The 15736-nt window shown below is 42.3% G+C and overlaps 1 protein-coding gene across 4 annotated transcripts in view; it reads left to right on the top strand.

The window, feature by feature from the left end:
• agap1 (ArfGAP with GTPase domain, ankyrin repeat and PH domain 1) overlaps positions 1-15736 on the top strand; it is an 86716-nt gene that overhangs the window by 41041 nt on the left and 29939 nt on the right. For all 4 annotated transcript variants that reach the window (XM_088998797.1, XM_088998807.1, XM_088998780.1 and 1 more), the window contains 3 exons: positions 12005-12109; positions 14150-14318; positions 14993-15163. In XM_088998797.1, coding sequence (XP_088854923.1) covers positions 12005-12109; positions 14150-14318; positions 14993-15163 — 445 coding nt within the window. The remainder of the gene's footprint in view (positions 1-12004; positions 12110-14149; positions 14319-14992; positions 15164-15736) is intronic.

The raw sequence follows: 15736 nt of genomic DNA, 5'->3' as shown, positions 1-15736 counted from the left end.
TGTACCGGGCTGCTAAATCAGACAAACGCACACCTTGTTTGTGTTTCTCAATGATCTCCTTCTTCTCCTCGACTGTAATTTTGTTTTGTGTCTTCTTTGGCTGAACACGAGCCTGTGGTGGGGTCTTTTTCGGTCCCATAACAGCAAAAGTATCTGTAAAAGACTCCTTAGAGGTAATCAACGTGTGCATGGGCCGGCTGGGGCGCTGTTCGTCGTGTGCTGTGGTGGTCTTCCGCCGAAGATTACTCCGCCAGCCGTGGTGGGTGTGTATCCCAAAAAGTAGTGCTTAATTCAAGGTTTAATTTTCATAAATTTAACGTTCGTAAACCGAAAATTTCATAAAGCAAGGTGTTCGTAAACCGAGGCCCCACTGTACTTTAATTTAACTCTAACATTCAGAAATTAAAAATTTGGACAACGTGACATGTAAAAAAAAGTGTGTAATGCTATGTGATTTTTTTTTTCTCCTAAAAATGAAGTTTCAAAAGTAAAGTAAACTCTGAAAGGATAAGTCAACGTGATTACCGGAAATCATAATGACAGGAGCAGATCGCATCATGATAAAAAAATTCAAACTGGTGTCAGTCTACATTAAGTTCCATGCGTGCGTGCATGCATGCTTGCGCCTTGCACTAATGGAGGAACATGAATGATGTGTGATGAAGAGAATTTTGACAGGAAGAGAGGGGGCTTCAGATATATAGTCTGTGCCTTTTAGACTTTCTTACTGACCTGAACATCTATTACCTACATTACCTGATTATAATATTTCAATTGAATATGTTTGAATTTTTTTAAGGATGTTTATGTTATGTGGGCCAATGAAAGCTTATTCATATTGGTCCTGATTATGAGCCAAACATAAAAAAGCAGTTAGATTTTATCTGTGGCTGACAAGTTTTTATCTTATATTTGGTATATACCTACTTGAAGACTGTGTCAAACATGTCTAAATCCAAACATATCCTAAATCATTTCCCATTTTGATCCTTGAAAATGTCCTGGAGTTGACTGGTTTGCAACAATCTCTATCTTCTATACATGCTCAACGCATTCCACAACCCACGATACCCATAGGAGGTTCAATTTAACCCCACCCACCACCACTAGTCATCTACTGCTCATCTGAACGCAGAAGATGATATTAGTTGGATTGGATTGGATTGGATTGGAGTTTATGTGGTATACTTCCAAACATGGGACAGTACTCCTTCCTGTAAGGGGGCGATAAAGTGCTGAATTGGCTTTCTGCGTTGCAGACAAGTCTGGGGCTGGCTGGTTTTGACAAGTGTGCTCGCCCCCTCTGTGCGCCTGCTGCTTTGTCAAGAGTTAAATTGCATGGTTAATTCGGATGTTATTTACCCTGTAATTCATTAGTTAGGGCCCCCATTGGCGGCTTGCAGGCTGTAATTTCACGCTTGGCAATAAAAGATGTCTCATAATCTGCTTCATTTAGCAGCCAAAGAATTTAATGAAATTAACTGTGGCCCTAATTAAGACGGTGAATATTAAAGACCTGCCATCAAGGCTTTAACGAGGGTGACACTATCCGCATTTCACTGGATCTGAAAAATATCATTTCCCCGTGAAAGGTTGTCACTGCTCTGAGCCATTTTGGCCATGATGACATTTTTGTCACGCACACTCACCCCTGCAAATGAGATTTTGCAGGGGGCGTCACTCCCATTTTAGTCGTAGGAATAATTAAAAAATGCCACACTGGCGTCAATCAAAGAACATACTCATTACGCCTCATCTCCAGTTTTTGTTTGCCCCGGGATTGCCGCATGATGACCGTTGTTGGCCTGAGGGACTTCTGTGTTTTATGTCTGTTAATACACTAAAACTAACTAACTAATCGAATGAGCTTTTGGGTTTGTCATTCATTACCCCAATTCCCAATTTCCTTGGTTTCCAACCCTGTCCTGTAGGGGAACGGACCTTTAGTCAACTTTATTTTTGTCTTGAGAATCAGTATTGAGCAAATGCCAATAATGTGGAAAGTTTGTAAAACATTTGGTTGATCACATCTCAGCCATCTGAACCATTTGGCTAAACCGCCTGCAATCTCGGTGCATCCACACACGCACTGTCTGAAAGCATGATGGATGAGCTGCGATGGCCAACGCGATAGACGAGGCAGCGTCCAGCTTCCCTCCCACCCACGGTCACCCCCCTTCAGTCTGCTGTCTAGGGGTGACACCTCCAATTTAGTTTCTTGCTCTTGTGGGATTCCCGTGAACAAAAGCCCTATGGCCCCTCAGAGATTAGGCGTTCTGTGGAGAGCGTGTCTGTCCTCTGTCTCGAGGATTCGGCGCCCCCCTATATCTCTTTTTGGATCACACCCAGGACTATCCGTTGTGTGAGCAACATCAAGCTGAGGGATGAAATACTCTGAGTTCAGAGCAAACCAGCAACATTTATTCACTGCATCCGCAAAAGAGGCTTGTTGAAGAGCTCGCTTGATATGATCTCTTTAAGGGGCACATAGACTAGAAAAAATATATTGCTAAAGAACAATTTGTGGAGTTTAGGACAGGTTGTTGGAGAGATGCTAAATGATCTACCGAAGAATCGTTTTGTTATTTTGTTTTGGTGGTTAATTTAGTTTTTTTTTTTTTTTTTTTTGCAAGACAGGCACCTTTGCCCTAAATTTGAAAAGCCCTGATCTAATCACAACTACTAAATTAAAGTTATTAACAAAGTCAGGAAAGTGATAGAAATGTGACCATTCATATCCAATTGTGATGGATTTTGTAAAAACCGCTTGCAGAATATGCATTTTTTTTTCATTCAGGTGCTTACAGCACATAATCAAACAGGTTTGTTGAACGTAGTTTAATAAATCATGTGCTTCAATCAAGTGATGCTTTCAAGGACATTTTAACTCATTCACTACCATCCCTGAATTTATTCGGCAATTGAATATATGATGTGGAGCGCCATTTTTTGGTTTTGGTTTTTCTTGTGGGGGTGCCGATAAAGCGTTGGTGAGACCTCTGGCGATGTTTTTTCCCTTCCGCGAGGGGGCATTTGCCTTTTGTCCAGCCGCCCCCACTTGCACCTCATGTTACTCCAGACCCATATAACTTGGGTATTAAATATTTTTTTCCGATGAAAGAAGAGAGTCTAAGGCAGGGGTGTCAAACTCATTTCGCATCGCGGGCCACATACGGCCTAGGGAGATGTCAAGTGGGCCGGATCATTAAAATTATACCATACTCTGCTAAAAATAGCAAAAATAGCATGTATTTCCTTTGTTTTGGGTTTAAAGAAGCACAAGAAGATTCGGAAAATATTGACATTTAATGAACTATCCTTTTACAAAACATTTCATGAAACACCTCATATTTCCTGAGACAAATGTGCAATTTACTTTTATCATTCACAAATATGCATTGCAACTGATCCCACTGATTGTACAAAGGCACAAAACTTTAATTGGTACTGAAAAATATAGTAATGCACGTTAAGATTAAATCAGACTTTGAAAGAAAGGGAATTTTTAAACCACTTACACATACGCATATAAAATCTAAATGTAATCCCTGCGTACACCTTACAAACTAAGGAGAGTGATTTTAAACGTGTAATGAAGAAAGTGTTCACCTGTCCTTTAAATCTGTAAACTTCATACATGAAACATACATACACATACAATACATACTGAAAATGTATGGAGTTGTATGAACAGTAGAATTTCATCACAGAACTTTTGTTTTGAAGCTGCTGACGAACATTAAAGTGTGGTATGGCAGGCTGTGGTTAATGTTGCTGTCGCTGAGAAGTTTGTCAAACTGACGATGGTTCAGACCTCTGAAATTTACAGTGCGAACAACCACCTCCATGACGTGGCCCATTTTCAGCGACTTGCAACACAATGCCTCCTGGTGCAAAATACAGTGAAATGTCCAGAAACGATCTCCTCCATTAAGGGCTTGTACTTTTTTCTTTGAACTTTGTCGCGACACCTGCTTTCTTTCCGACCACGGATGACGCACCGTCTGTAGCCAGGCTGACAGCGCGGGACCAGTCCACTCCAACTCTGTCCAATACAGCAACGACAGAGCCGAAAATGTCCTTGGCTGTTGTGGTGTCCATCATTAGCACCAACTCAAGAAACTCTTCAGTAACAGTCAATGTCTCATCAACTCCTCGAATGAATATGGCCAGTTGGGCCACGTCTGTGATGTCAGTGCTCTCGTCAATTGCCACGGAAAATGCAATAAATCCTCTCTGCTGTAGTATTCCTCGTCAGGCTAATATTGGCAAAAGCTTGTCGCTTCTCGGAACATACAAGTTCAGCCGCTTTCATCATGCATCGTTTAACAAAGTCACCGTCGATATACGGCTTCGATGCTAATGCTATTTCACTAGCAATTAGGTCGCTAGCTTTTACCGCTGCTTCACTGACTTCTCCGCTCCGGCTCAAAGTTGACTGCTGTTTCTTCAGACCCGCCAGCAATTCGTTAATCTTTTCTCTTCTCAGTTGTCCTTTCAACCAGTCATATTTTTCGCTGTGATGAGTCTCGTAGTGGTGTCGAATATTATATTCCTTCAATACCGAAACCTGTTGCAAACACACCAAGCCCAAAGTGTTCGGTTAAAACTTCTTGTTTGTCTTTCCTGGTTCGGGTATTGTCGGGAGTTCACTTGATAAAAATATCAGCAAGTACAATAGATGGTGAACAAAAAACTACTTTATTCTAATGAGACAGAAAAGGCACTTCTCGTCTCGGTGCGACGAAGACATGAGCACACGAGCAAAGAGAGAACAAAGAGACAAAAAGACAAAGAGACCGAGCTCCCGCTCTGACAAGTTTTTAAACATACAGAGTGGCGATCTGTTGTCCAATCAGTTGCGGACAAGTCGACCTTTCCCGTCCAATCGGTTACGAACAACTCAGTGTTGGGCGGGTCTCAGATTGGAGTTGGAGCTGTTGCTTTTTCCCAACGACTATTGAACTAATAAGACTGATAGTTTTATTTAACTAAATTAGACTGAAATTAAACGTGCACAATTCATAATATATACTAAGCTAAACATGAAAAAACATATGTTTACTTAATCTAAACATGAAATAACGTAATATGTTTACTAATGTGCATAAACACTCTATCACAAAGGTTTTCCGTGCATCTCTGTAAATAAATAGGACGTGGTCCATTTTTCTTTGAAAATTCTACACTCCTTATCTACTCTTCTCCGTTTGGATAACGACATTTTGGCTAATGAGGGTTTAGCGGAGAGGTAGAGATCAAGGTATTAACAACGTCGTAACAAGCAGCAGATGGCGCATTGACACCGTCTGCTGTTTTCAGTCTGTCTCAGTGATGCGGCGTGTCTTCTACTCTGATGGAAAGAGTGCGCCCCTTAGCGGATAATCCATGAATTGCAGCGAATTAAAAATATTAATTCCATGTCTTTTATGCATTTTTCCACTTTCAAATTATCCTGCGGGCCTGATCGAACCTCCCTGGGGGCCGGTTCCGGCCCGCGGGCCGTATGTTTGACACCCCTAGTCTAAGGTTTCTTACTCTGTGTTGAATGTTTATGTAGTTCTAAAACTCAATATTCTGTGGGTACTACAAGTTCAGTGAAAATGACAAAAACCCTGGCACTGGAGTGGACACATTTTTGCACGTCTGGCAGTGAATGAGTTAACATGGACGCAATTGAACCCCCAACATCTGGGTTGGGAGACAATCACTGAATCATACTGTATCGTCTGATATTACCAATAGATATATATTTTAAAATTTTGCATCTACGTAGGCACGGACATCAGCATGATGGTAACCTATTGCAAACCAAAGTTAGGGTTGATCGTTGAGACCCCATTCTTTGAGTACCTACACCAAATTTGTAACTTCACTGTCTTCTGGAAAATAGCATAGGCCTATTCAATAGCTTTGTCTGACACGTGACTGCTGCACCACCCTCAGGTACAAGCCTGGTGTCTCATCTAATGAATGATCTCATCTCTCTGCTTCCCGTCAACAATCGACCTTTCCAAAGCACTACTTCTTTTCAGTCTTTATTCACCATCCGGCTTCTTCTACCTGAGCTTAACTATGAAGCTCGCCAGCGCCTTTGGACATTTTTGGATAGTGAACAAATGACATCATCTCCCCATCAACCGAGCCTCCTCTACCTCCCCCGCCAGCTATCGACCTTTTCCTAAGCACTTGGCACAATACTTCATGGGGCATGGAAGTGCCAAGTGAGTATATCTGAGGACATATTTCCCCACACAGAGACCTTGTGTGCCGTCATGACAGCCAGCCCGCACCTGAAGGCGAATCGTGCCGTGTGTGTCACCGAGCCTGCCGACGCACATCATGAAACATATTAGCCATCAGCGTTCAGTTCTCCTCACCCTCATGCAAAGTGATAGCATGTCATGCGCAGGACGAATGACTCAAATTAATCTGCTGATGTCTCCTGTCCCAAATTGTCTTTTGGGCAGACTGTTGTGAGGAATGTTAAGCAGTGAAGCCCCCACCCCTGGGTCACTACAATCTTGGACACCTTCTGACTATTTCTTTTTGGCACACATTACTGAAAAATAAAAAATGTTACAATACAATATCCATCCATCCATTTTCCGTACCGCTTATTCCTCATTAGGGTCGCAGGGGGTGCTGGAGCTTATCTCAGCTGTCTTTGGGCACGAGGCAGAGGACACCCTGAATTGGTTGCACACAAAGACATACAACAGTCACAGTCACATAATTTTCTGAAAGGCAGTAAATGAGTTTATACTGGCGGAGGGAGAAAAAAAAATCACCATGATATCTGGTAGTCAATTCTATTTCAGAAGAAACCTTCCGCTGCCTCATCGGGTATGATGCCGTTTAAATGTTTGAAATTAATTGTGAACCTTTTGGAGTTTAATGACTACAAGGAGGGATGTACAGTGAACCCTCGATTATCGCGGGAGATACGTTCCAAAAATAACACGCGATAGGGGAAATCCACGAAGTACAATATAGTCTTTTTTTTTTTTACACACAATGCAAAACTGTACATACTGCAGAATTAAACAAAAAATAAAACCTCTTTTTTAATACAGTAAAGTCTCGTTATATCGATATTCTCGGGAGTAGGAAAAAATATCGATATAACCATCCTATCGATATATCCGATCCTGCGCCGAACTGCATGAAGCGGGGCAATAAATGGGGGATCTTTGATATGGCATGTGATTTTCTCATTGGGTTCATGGATTGCGTATCTAGCATGCTTTTGTACTGTAGTGAAGTGAAAAATAAACTTATGCATTAAATAAAAACGTCTTTTGACTTTTTTAAGTACTATTTCCTTCCTAAAATTCAACCAATGCAAAATCCTCATGTTGTTCTATACACACGAGAGAAACCACGAACGCCAGCATGTACAAACGTGAAAAACAGTGATTATTGCAAGCGATAAAGATATCTGAATACAACACAATTAAATACATGTATAGAAAACGAAAACTGCAACGTTTACGTTACTTACGTTGATGAAGTATTCTGCGGCACAGCTTTCTCTCTTTCGTGATGAATGATTTGCTTGTTGGATTGTCCTCCACAGCCACGATTGCCTTGTACGTTGTTCGGATATCACAATTCTTATGTTTCCCTCCCTCTTATGTGTATATAAGAAGACTAAAGTACGGTATTGTGCCGTTCGGTGTTTGTTGTGCATGTTTGGGGGCTGGTGCTTGGGAGGACCTGAAAACGGGGTTCGAGAGAGTGCCCGAATAGAATGACTGTGCGTGAGTTGTGGCGTAGCAACAACTCCTGTTTGTATGTGATAACTGCTACGTTTTGTTATTAAAAAGACCGACCCGCTATACCAGCAACTGTGCGCATCATTTGCCACGCTGAGGGACATTACAGTATATTTCAGATGCTATTGCAGCAGTAATGAAAGATGTGAGCTCCGCTTCGCCGTTTTTCTTGTGCTCGAGAATGACAGTTCAAAACACGGAAGATGGTCACGTGACTAGGGAATCTTTAATATGGCATGTAACTTTCTCCTTTTTTAATGATTTCAGGTATTTCTTTTATAAAATTCAACCAATGCAAAATCCTCACGCTTCAACAGAAAAAACCATAAACATTGTTGCAAAAAAACGATTGCAGTCATATACAGTACATACATACACTGCAACACAAACTGCAACGTTTACATCTTATTATGCAATACGTACTTAAAAAAAATCTTCCATCTTCTTCTGCTTCCCCTTTTCACCTTTTAACACAAAAGATTCAATCTTGTTTAACATTTCTAAACAGCCTGATGCATTTTCTCTGGACTCTAAGTAAGATAGTAATTCCATAACACTTTGCAACGCTTTTGTCTTTGTTGGAATAGGTGTCTATTCAGTTGGTTCTTCATCCTCGTCATTCTGGGAATCTTCTGGGGCATATTTGGCTTTAATTTCTGCCGCGATATGTGCATCTGACGAGTTTTGGAATGAAAATGGCGTCTGCTACACTGTGCAAGCCACGGAAGTTGGTCACGTGACCAATGGTGCGCCCGATCCAGATTTCGATAATGGTGGTACTGTATAGAAATCCCGAAGCAAATATCGATTCAGCTTAAGTTGCTTTTGTATCGATATAAACAGAGCAAAAGGGCCGGCGGGAGATGAAAAAGTGCATCGTAGTAACCGGATTATCGTAATAACCATGTATCATACTCAACGGAATTAATTATACATAAAAAGACTAGAAATTTGCCGGGAAATGAAAATAGGATCGTAATAAGCAGTACTATAAAAATAACCGAGATCGATATAATGAGACTTTACTGTAATTTAAAGAACGGTGTTGTAAAACAATATTTTGCTGCTGCGCCTATTCGTCCTGACTCCGCTGCGCTGTAGTGTCTAGTTGTTGGCACTCTTTCTTTTTTTAGCAAGAAGATTTTTATAAACCGACATGGCCCGATTTCTAGAAGCAGAATGCTTCATGAGCTGTTCAAAGCCAGTGTGTTTGATTTTATTCTGCTTTGCAGTGTTTGCAGTGTTGTTTCTTTTACTTTGTTTGTTTTCACATTTGCATGGCATTAAAAAAACAGTTTTTCCCCTGAAAAAAAAATCCGCGATGCACTGAAGCCGCGATAAGTGAACCGCAAAGTAGTGAGGGATCACTTTATGGGCAAGATTGTCTCCAGAAAGACTCGACAGTTGATAAAGCCCAGTACTCTGTGGATTTAACTGTTGAATTAATTTTTAACTGTGGCCGTGTTAAAAAGTGCCTTTTAGTTCATAATTTTCTTCAGCGGCCCAACAGAAAGCACTTCTGATCATCACATCGAGCTTTATGCACCACAGTAATCCTCATACGTGTTCTGTGTACTTGATCTTCATTTGGAAGCAGCGAAGCCATTCGAACCGTGGAAAAACATCAGTGCCTCGCTAAATAAGCACAATTCACACTGGGGCAAATTAGATCCTATTATCAGCACCCAGCTCAGGTTGTTATAACAGTGTGTACACGTGTACAAGTTGGTACATGGACTGATGAAGTAGAATGAAAGTGTGTGCTTTTGAGGGGTTGATGTTACACAACATGAAATTATTGAAATATGTGTATGTTGTGTTCCCGCCAAAGAAAATGATTTGGTGCCTTTTTTGAGATCAGAATTGATCAAGTGATTTCCTATATTGTAATGTAGCTAAGCAGGACCTGATGAATGACTGCACTGTTGTGTAAGGATATAGTATTTCTCCTATTATTTCACTGCGAACGGTCGGTCGGTCACCCCGGGCCTTCCTCTCCTACATCCCTCAACCACTGGCTGGCGTAATTCAATTCATTTGAACCTCTTCCGTCCAATGCAGGTTGTCTTAATCAAAGTTGAGCATTGAGAGTGCCACCGAGTGTGTTTCTCCCCTCATTCGTCTGATCCTTCTTGGGTGTTTCCGCCGCATGCCCCCTCCCTTTACGGCTGTACTCTATTATTATCCTGTGTCGGCGTGTTAATGTTGTTGAGGTCCAGTGGAGTGACACGCGTGGCAGCACGGCTTTAATTGCTAATCAGTGGACAGTTTTATCCGCTGCCGCCGCCTCCCATTACCGTCCCCCCTCCCCCCATCGCTCGTCCCCTCGCCGTGCCTTTCTCCCCGCCATCTATGCGACCTTCGTGCTCTCTCACCTAATGAATGGAGCACAAATGAAGTGTGGGCGGCGGTGTCCCGGCCTCGCTGCTCAGTCAGCCGCGGCTGATGTGCGTAGGAGCGGCGCGCAGAGAAGCAGTGACATTAACAAGCCAGAAGAGGGGAAAAAGTCAGACAATTATTAAATGATGGCAAATGTCGTAAGCTCGTTAAAGCACTCGTGTACACTGAGACGGACAATTGCGTGTTTATGGCACTAAATGCACTCAGATTCGTTAGTGGACATTTTTGATTGGAACATTATTTCCACACTGAACAACACGATGCCACTGTGATCAAAGCTTTGGATATACCGTACATGTCATGCCTTATGCGTCCTACACACCATGCAGAAAAATGTTTTTTTTTGTATTTCGTGACTGTGTGCTGTGAAAGTGAATTTCAGTTTCTATATGCAGTGTTTATGTGAATAATTTCTGTCCTTTATACCAAGGCAATTTTGAGCCTGACATAGCTGTAAATCACTACCGTATTTTCTGGTGTGTAAGGTACACCGGACTATAAGGCGCACCCCCAATGGATGGTGTTTTCACTTTTTCCATATATAAGGCACACTGGACTATAAGGTACAGCACCTTCAATGAATGACATCTTAAAAAGTGTTCCATATATAAGTAACACCAGATTATTAGGCACTACAGTAGAGAGTGGAGTTACGTTTTCTATATCCCAGCATGCACCGCACACTACTTCTTCGACAGGGGCAAATGGAGCTAGACAGTTGCGAGACCTGTTGTGGTTCACTATTACTCTATATATAAGGCACCCCTGCGTGTTAGGCACAGGGTCATCTTTTGAAAAAAATGAAGGATTTTGGGTGTGCCTTATACACCGGAAAATACAGTACTTCAAAGAAGCATACTAAAATATAAGGCTCACTTAAAGGACAACCGACATCACTTTTTTGTTTTTTAACTGACACCAGAAAAACGTTTTATAGCATCTAAAATACCCAAAACATGCAGTATGATATTTTTAGTCAAATGCAAAACACCAATAAAAATGACTTCTGCAAAAAAATTTACCTGCGAATTGGGCATTTTCAGAAAGTCCCGCCCCCATTTCGTGACGTCACGCCAAGACGTCTTGCATTGCTTGTAAATCAAAACAATGGCTTCAGATTCGGAGAATATGCTTTCTTGTTACACATCCAGTTATGAATATGATTCAAATAGTCCTGATGAGCAAAGCATACGTGTGTGCAATCGATTAAAGAATTTATTTGGGCCATTTTGAGGCAACATTGGGGGACAATCTCTCACAAAAAAAAAGAGGCACAAAATGGCAGCCAGCTCTGGTGAGGAATGAATCAGCCCGTTTCCACAGGCTGATATATTCCTTCCATGGAGTTTGCCTCCCTCTGCTGGTGGCTTTTGGGTGTAAGACATGGTTTTCAAAAAAAAAAACAGTACAGCAAAATACATTGACGTGATGGAAAGACGCTACAATGCGTCTTTTTTACGGTGAGGAGGCGGTCCTTTTCTGACATCACGTACGGACTCGTCACCAACTCAAAAACAAGACTTCCTGAATGTTCAGCGCGAGTCTTAAAACGTAAAATATAGCTATATGCTGTGGAATCTTATTAAAATACGCTCAGTAGAAGTCATTTGAAGCCATTTTACAAATTATGGACACAACTTGTCCGGAGAGGTCAGTTGTCCTTTAATGCAGATGTACAGAACAAAGAATATGAGCAAATTGTGTGCAAGTCAGACAGGCGCCTCCTTGGTAATGTAGAACCTGACAGAGTCTTGTGACCACATTGTGCATGCTTATACGTGCACTACAATGTTCTGCTCCTATTCTAAGGGTGTACTTGTTTTCAGGGTATGCTGCTGAAAAGGAGTGGCAAGTCCCTCAACAAGGAGTGGAAGAAAAAGTATGTGACGCTGTGCGACAACGGGCTGCTCACCTACCACCCAAGTCTCCATGTAAGACATGCACACACACATGCACAGAGAAGCGGCGTTGCCTGAATTATCATTCATCATCAGTTTGCTTTCCGCTGATTTAAAATGTCTTTATTTACCGCTAGCACAGATCCCGTCCGCAGTGCACACTTTCATATGCACATTACTGCAAATTCATCATTTGGAACACATTCTCACGTTTCAACTGTGTACGTCAACAATGGCGGTGATGATGATCATGCTAATTCTTATCAATTTGAAGCCTTGCAAGTGAATTAAGACGATCTGCCACAAGATTTTTATTGTTCTGTCATCTGTATGTGTGCTTGTGTCACTTTATGTTAGAGTAAGGAAATGGAGCTTAAGTGAATTTTAAGCCTTTGGCGCCGATTGCCTGTGCCCCGAGGTTGTGGGTTTGATTCCTTCTAGCGTGCTCTTCTGACACACTTGAGCAAAGCTCGCACATCTATCAGCAATTAGAATAGCTGATGCAGTAAATTAGTGCAAAAAGTCATCACTTAACACATGAGCAGACGCAAAACGCCTCCAGCACAAAAACACTAGTTTTCCTGAGCAGCTCGCCGTCAATTAGCATGTTTGCAGAGGCTAATCGGATGAAACTCAATCAGCGCTGCTAATTGCCTTACAATGTGCAAAGAAATCACATTAACGTCGCTAATTAAGTGGATGGAAATAACGCCGCCTTATTGGCCGCAAAAGAACCAACTATTGCCTATTTTCATATTTCTGAGTCCCCAAGGAACAGCCAACGAGTGTTTGTCGTGCTCGCTTCCAAGAGCCCTGCTGATAATCACTTTCAATGTCATGCAATCATTTTCTCTAAGAGATCTGGGTTTCTTTTTCAAAAACAAATTCATCTTTTGTGATGTCTTCATCATTCCCATTCAGTATGGGTTCACGCTTTCATCTGTCGGGACTCGTTTGCACACACACGCACATGCACACACATACGCACACACACAAAAATCTCTCTCTCTCTCGCTCTCTCTCTCTCTCTCTCTCTCTCTCTCTCTCTCACTCTCTCTCTTTCTCTCTCTCTCTCTCTCTCTCTCTCTCTCTCTCTCTCTCTCTCTCTCTTCTCTCTCGCTATCTCTCTCTCTCTCTCTCTCTCTCTCTCTCTCTCTCTCTCTCTCTCTCTCTCTCTCTCTCTCTCTCTCTCTCTCTCTCTCTGCGTCCCTCCGTCCGTCCGGATGGATGGATGGATGGATGGATAGATATTGTACGCGCACACACATTCCTCCAACAGATTGTCTGAGGTAATTGAGACTCTATTTGCATGGGGGTCCTTTCATCATTGGCCCATTTGTCCTCTCATCATGTGGTGTCCAGTACATATGTGTATCGACTGGATGCATCCACAGCAGGTGGCCACAGTGTATGGAAGTGAAAGTGTCTGCCTTGGTGTGCCTGCGTATTTAGGCCTTACCCAGTGGGCTCTCCAGTGGCTTGTTAAGACGGCATCAAGAGCACTTGGCTTTGAATTGGCCTTTTGTCAGGCTGAAAAAAGATTGTGTGTGCGTGCGGGTGTGTATGAGGATTAAAGGTTTAAGCAGTCAAAGGGATACAGAATCACATGCGTGTGGACACAAGTTCAAAGTGGTCAGTTAATGATCTTGGAAAGCGCTGCAAAAATAAGGAACATAAAAGTGTTCATGTAAACGTCTTATCAAATGCTCTTTACAAAACAGTTGATGAACAATTGAAACAGACAGTGTGTTGCACTTTATTGTGTGTCTCTATCAAGCACTTATAATTCCCCCCTCCTCACAGAGGAGATGAGGGTGTATTTAAGAAGTGCCCCTTGTTCACTCAAAACATTTGTGCCCATGTCAGAGGATCAGTGGTCCTTTTTTGATTCTGTAGTCCACTTGAGCTAATGTTAGGGGATTAGCACATCTTTGTTTGCCCCCTTGGAGCAGTTTTGGATCATTCACCTGTGTTTTTGGATACATTGTGGGACGAATAAAGGTTTTCTGATTCTGATTTACATTTACAATCCACAATTAAGTATCAGTTTGTTCTTACTGTAATCACTGGCAGGACTACATGCAAAATGTCCACGGAAAAGAGATTGACCTGCTCAGGACGACGGTCAAGGTACCAGGTAAACGCCCACCGCGAGCCGTGTCCACATGCGCCGTTATGCCCAGCCCCAAAACCAATGGCTTGACAAAGGACATGAGCAACCTTCATCTGGGACACACACCAGGTGAGGAGGACATTATGCAATTTTACTACCATAATTTCACACCCTAAAGAATTAACATTTTGATTTGCGACTGTCCTTGAAATCAATAAAGATGATGAGAATGAAATGCAGCAGCAATTGAGGCTGCTGATTAGCGCTTGACACAAGATGCCGTAAAAGAGATACGTGTCTGTTTGTCACACACACACACACACACACACACACACACACACACACACACACACACACACACACACACACAAAACGTATTTCAGAGGCCGAGCTAATGGCATGAATATTCAGTGAGGCGTACTCATGTACTAATTATTGTCATGAATATTAATGTGATTAGAGACAGAATTCACTCTGCCAGCACCAAGAAATAAGCTACAGTCAATGAGAAAGGGGTATAAAGTGAGGCTGAAGGGGGGCCTTGACATAAAATAGGATAGGTCAGGATAAAGTAGACTGATGTGAAAGGTCGGGTGTTTGGGGGTAATCATCCAACTGGAGGACAAAGCAGCCTCAGCGAGCGTTTGGACACACCAGTCAATTTGTGCCATGTGCTTCATGCTTCAAATCCGCTACATTTACCTCATATGAGATCCGTACTCAAGTTCGGTACGCTCCCTGAACTCTGTAATGGCACGATCTATGCAGAGATTTGATTTAAAAACCATGTTCTGTCTCGACAGGTTTGGTAAGCAGCAACTCAGCAGTATCTCAGATAGCGAGCGGCATAAGCTTGGTGTCCTTTAACAGCCGTGGCCCGGAAAACACGGGTGGGCATCAGCGCTCATATTCCGTCTCCAGTGCAGACCAGTGGACCGACGCCACCGTCATCACCAACTCGGGAATTGGCACTGGTGAGTAACCAATGCACACTGGTACTCTCTGATGGAGGCAATGATTTCACACTATCATAACAAACTTTTTTATGTAGGGAGTGCCGTCTGCCTTTTGCCTTTCTGTCAGTTTCTGCCTTTAGCAAGGCCTAATTTCCACAAGGGCGGTTTTCCCTTCTGTGGCAACCTGATCTGTGGCGCTGTGAGAGTGGCTGCCTTTCCAGCAGCTCATGTATTTTGTTTTTCTACTTTCATTCCTTTCATCACTTGGCTGCTGTGAAATGTAAATTGCTCCACTGTGAGACTAATAAAAATCCAATCCAATCAGTGTGCTACATTTCTGTGGTTGTAGGAGGTGAAATGTAAATATGCCACTCTGCTCAGAGCGTTGGCAGCGCTTCTCAAGAACCAGTTCAATTAAAACTATGTGGTAGCACACTGACACTGCAACGCAGTGATGCTCATCTTGACTGACACTGACAGTTATGTCTTAAATATTGTGCTTCCAGCCCTCCACAAATAATGTTTAAAGGTGTGAAATGCTTTCAGCAGGGTGAGTGCCTTCCCTTTCGCTCTTTTGCTCTTCCTTTTTTC

The sequence above is a fragment of the Hippocampus bargibanti genome, linkage group LG01 (assembly GCF_051943395.1).
Source record: "Hippocampus bargibanti isolate YZ-2025 linkage group LG01, ASM5194339v1, whole genome shotgun sequence".
In the NCBI taxonomy this organism is placed as follows: domain Eukaryota; kingdom Metazoa; phylum Chordata; class Actinopteri; order Syngnathiformes; family Syngnathidae; genus Hippocampus; species Hippocampus bargibanti.
This window is presented reverse-complemented; position numbering and strand designations above follow the sequence as displayed.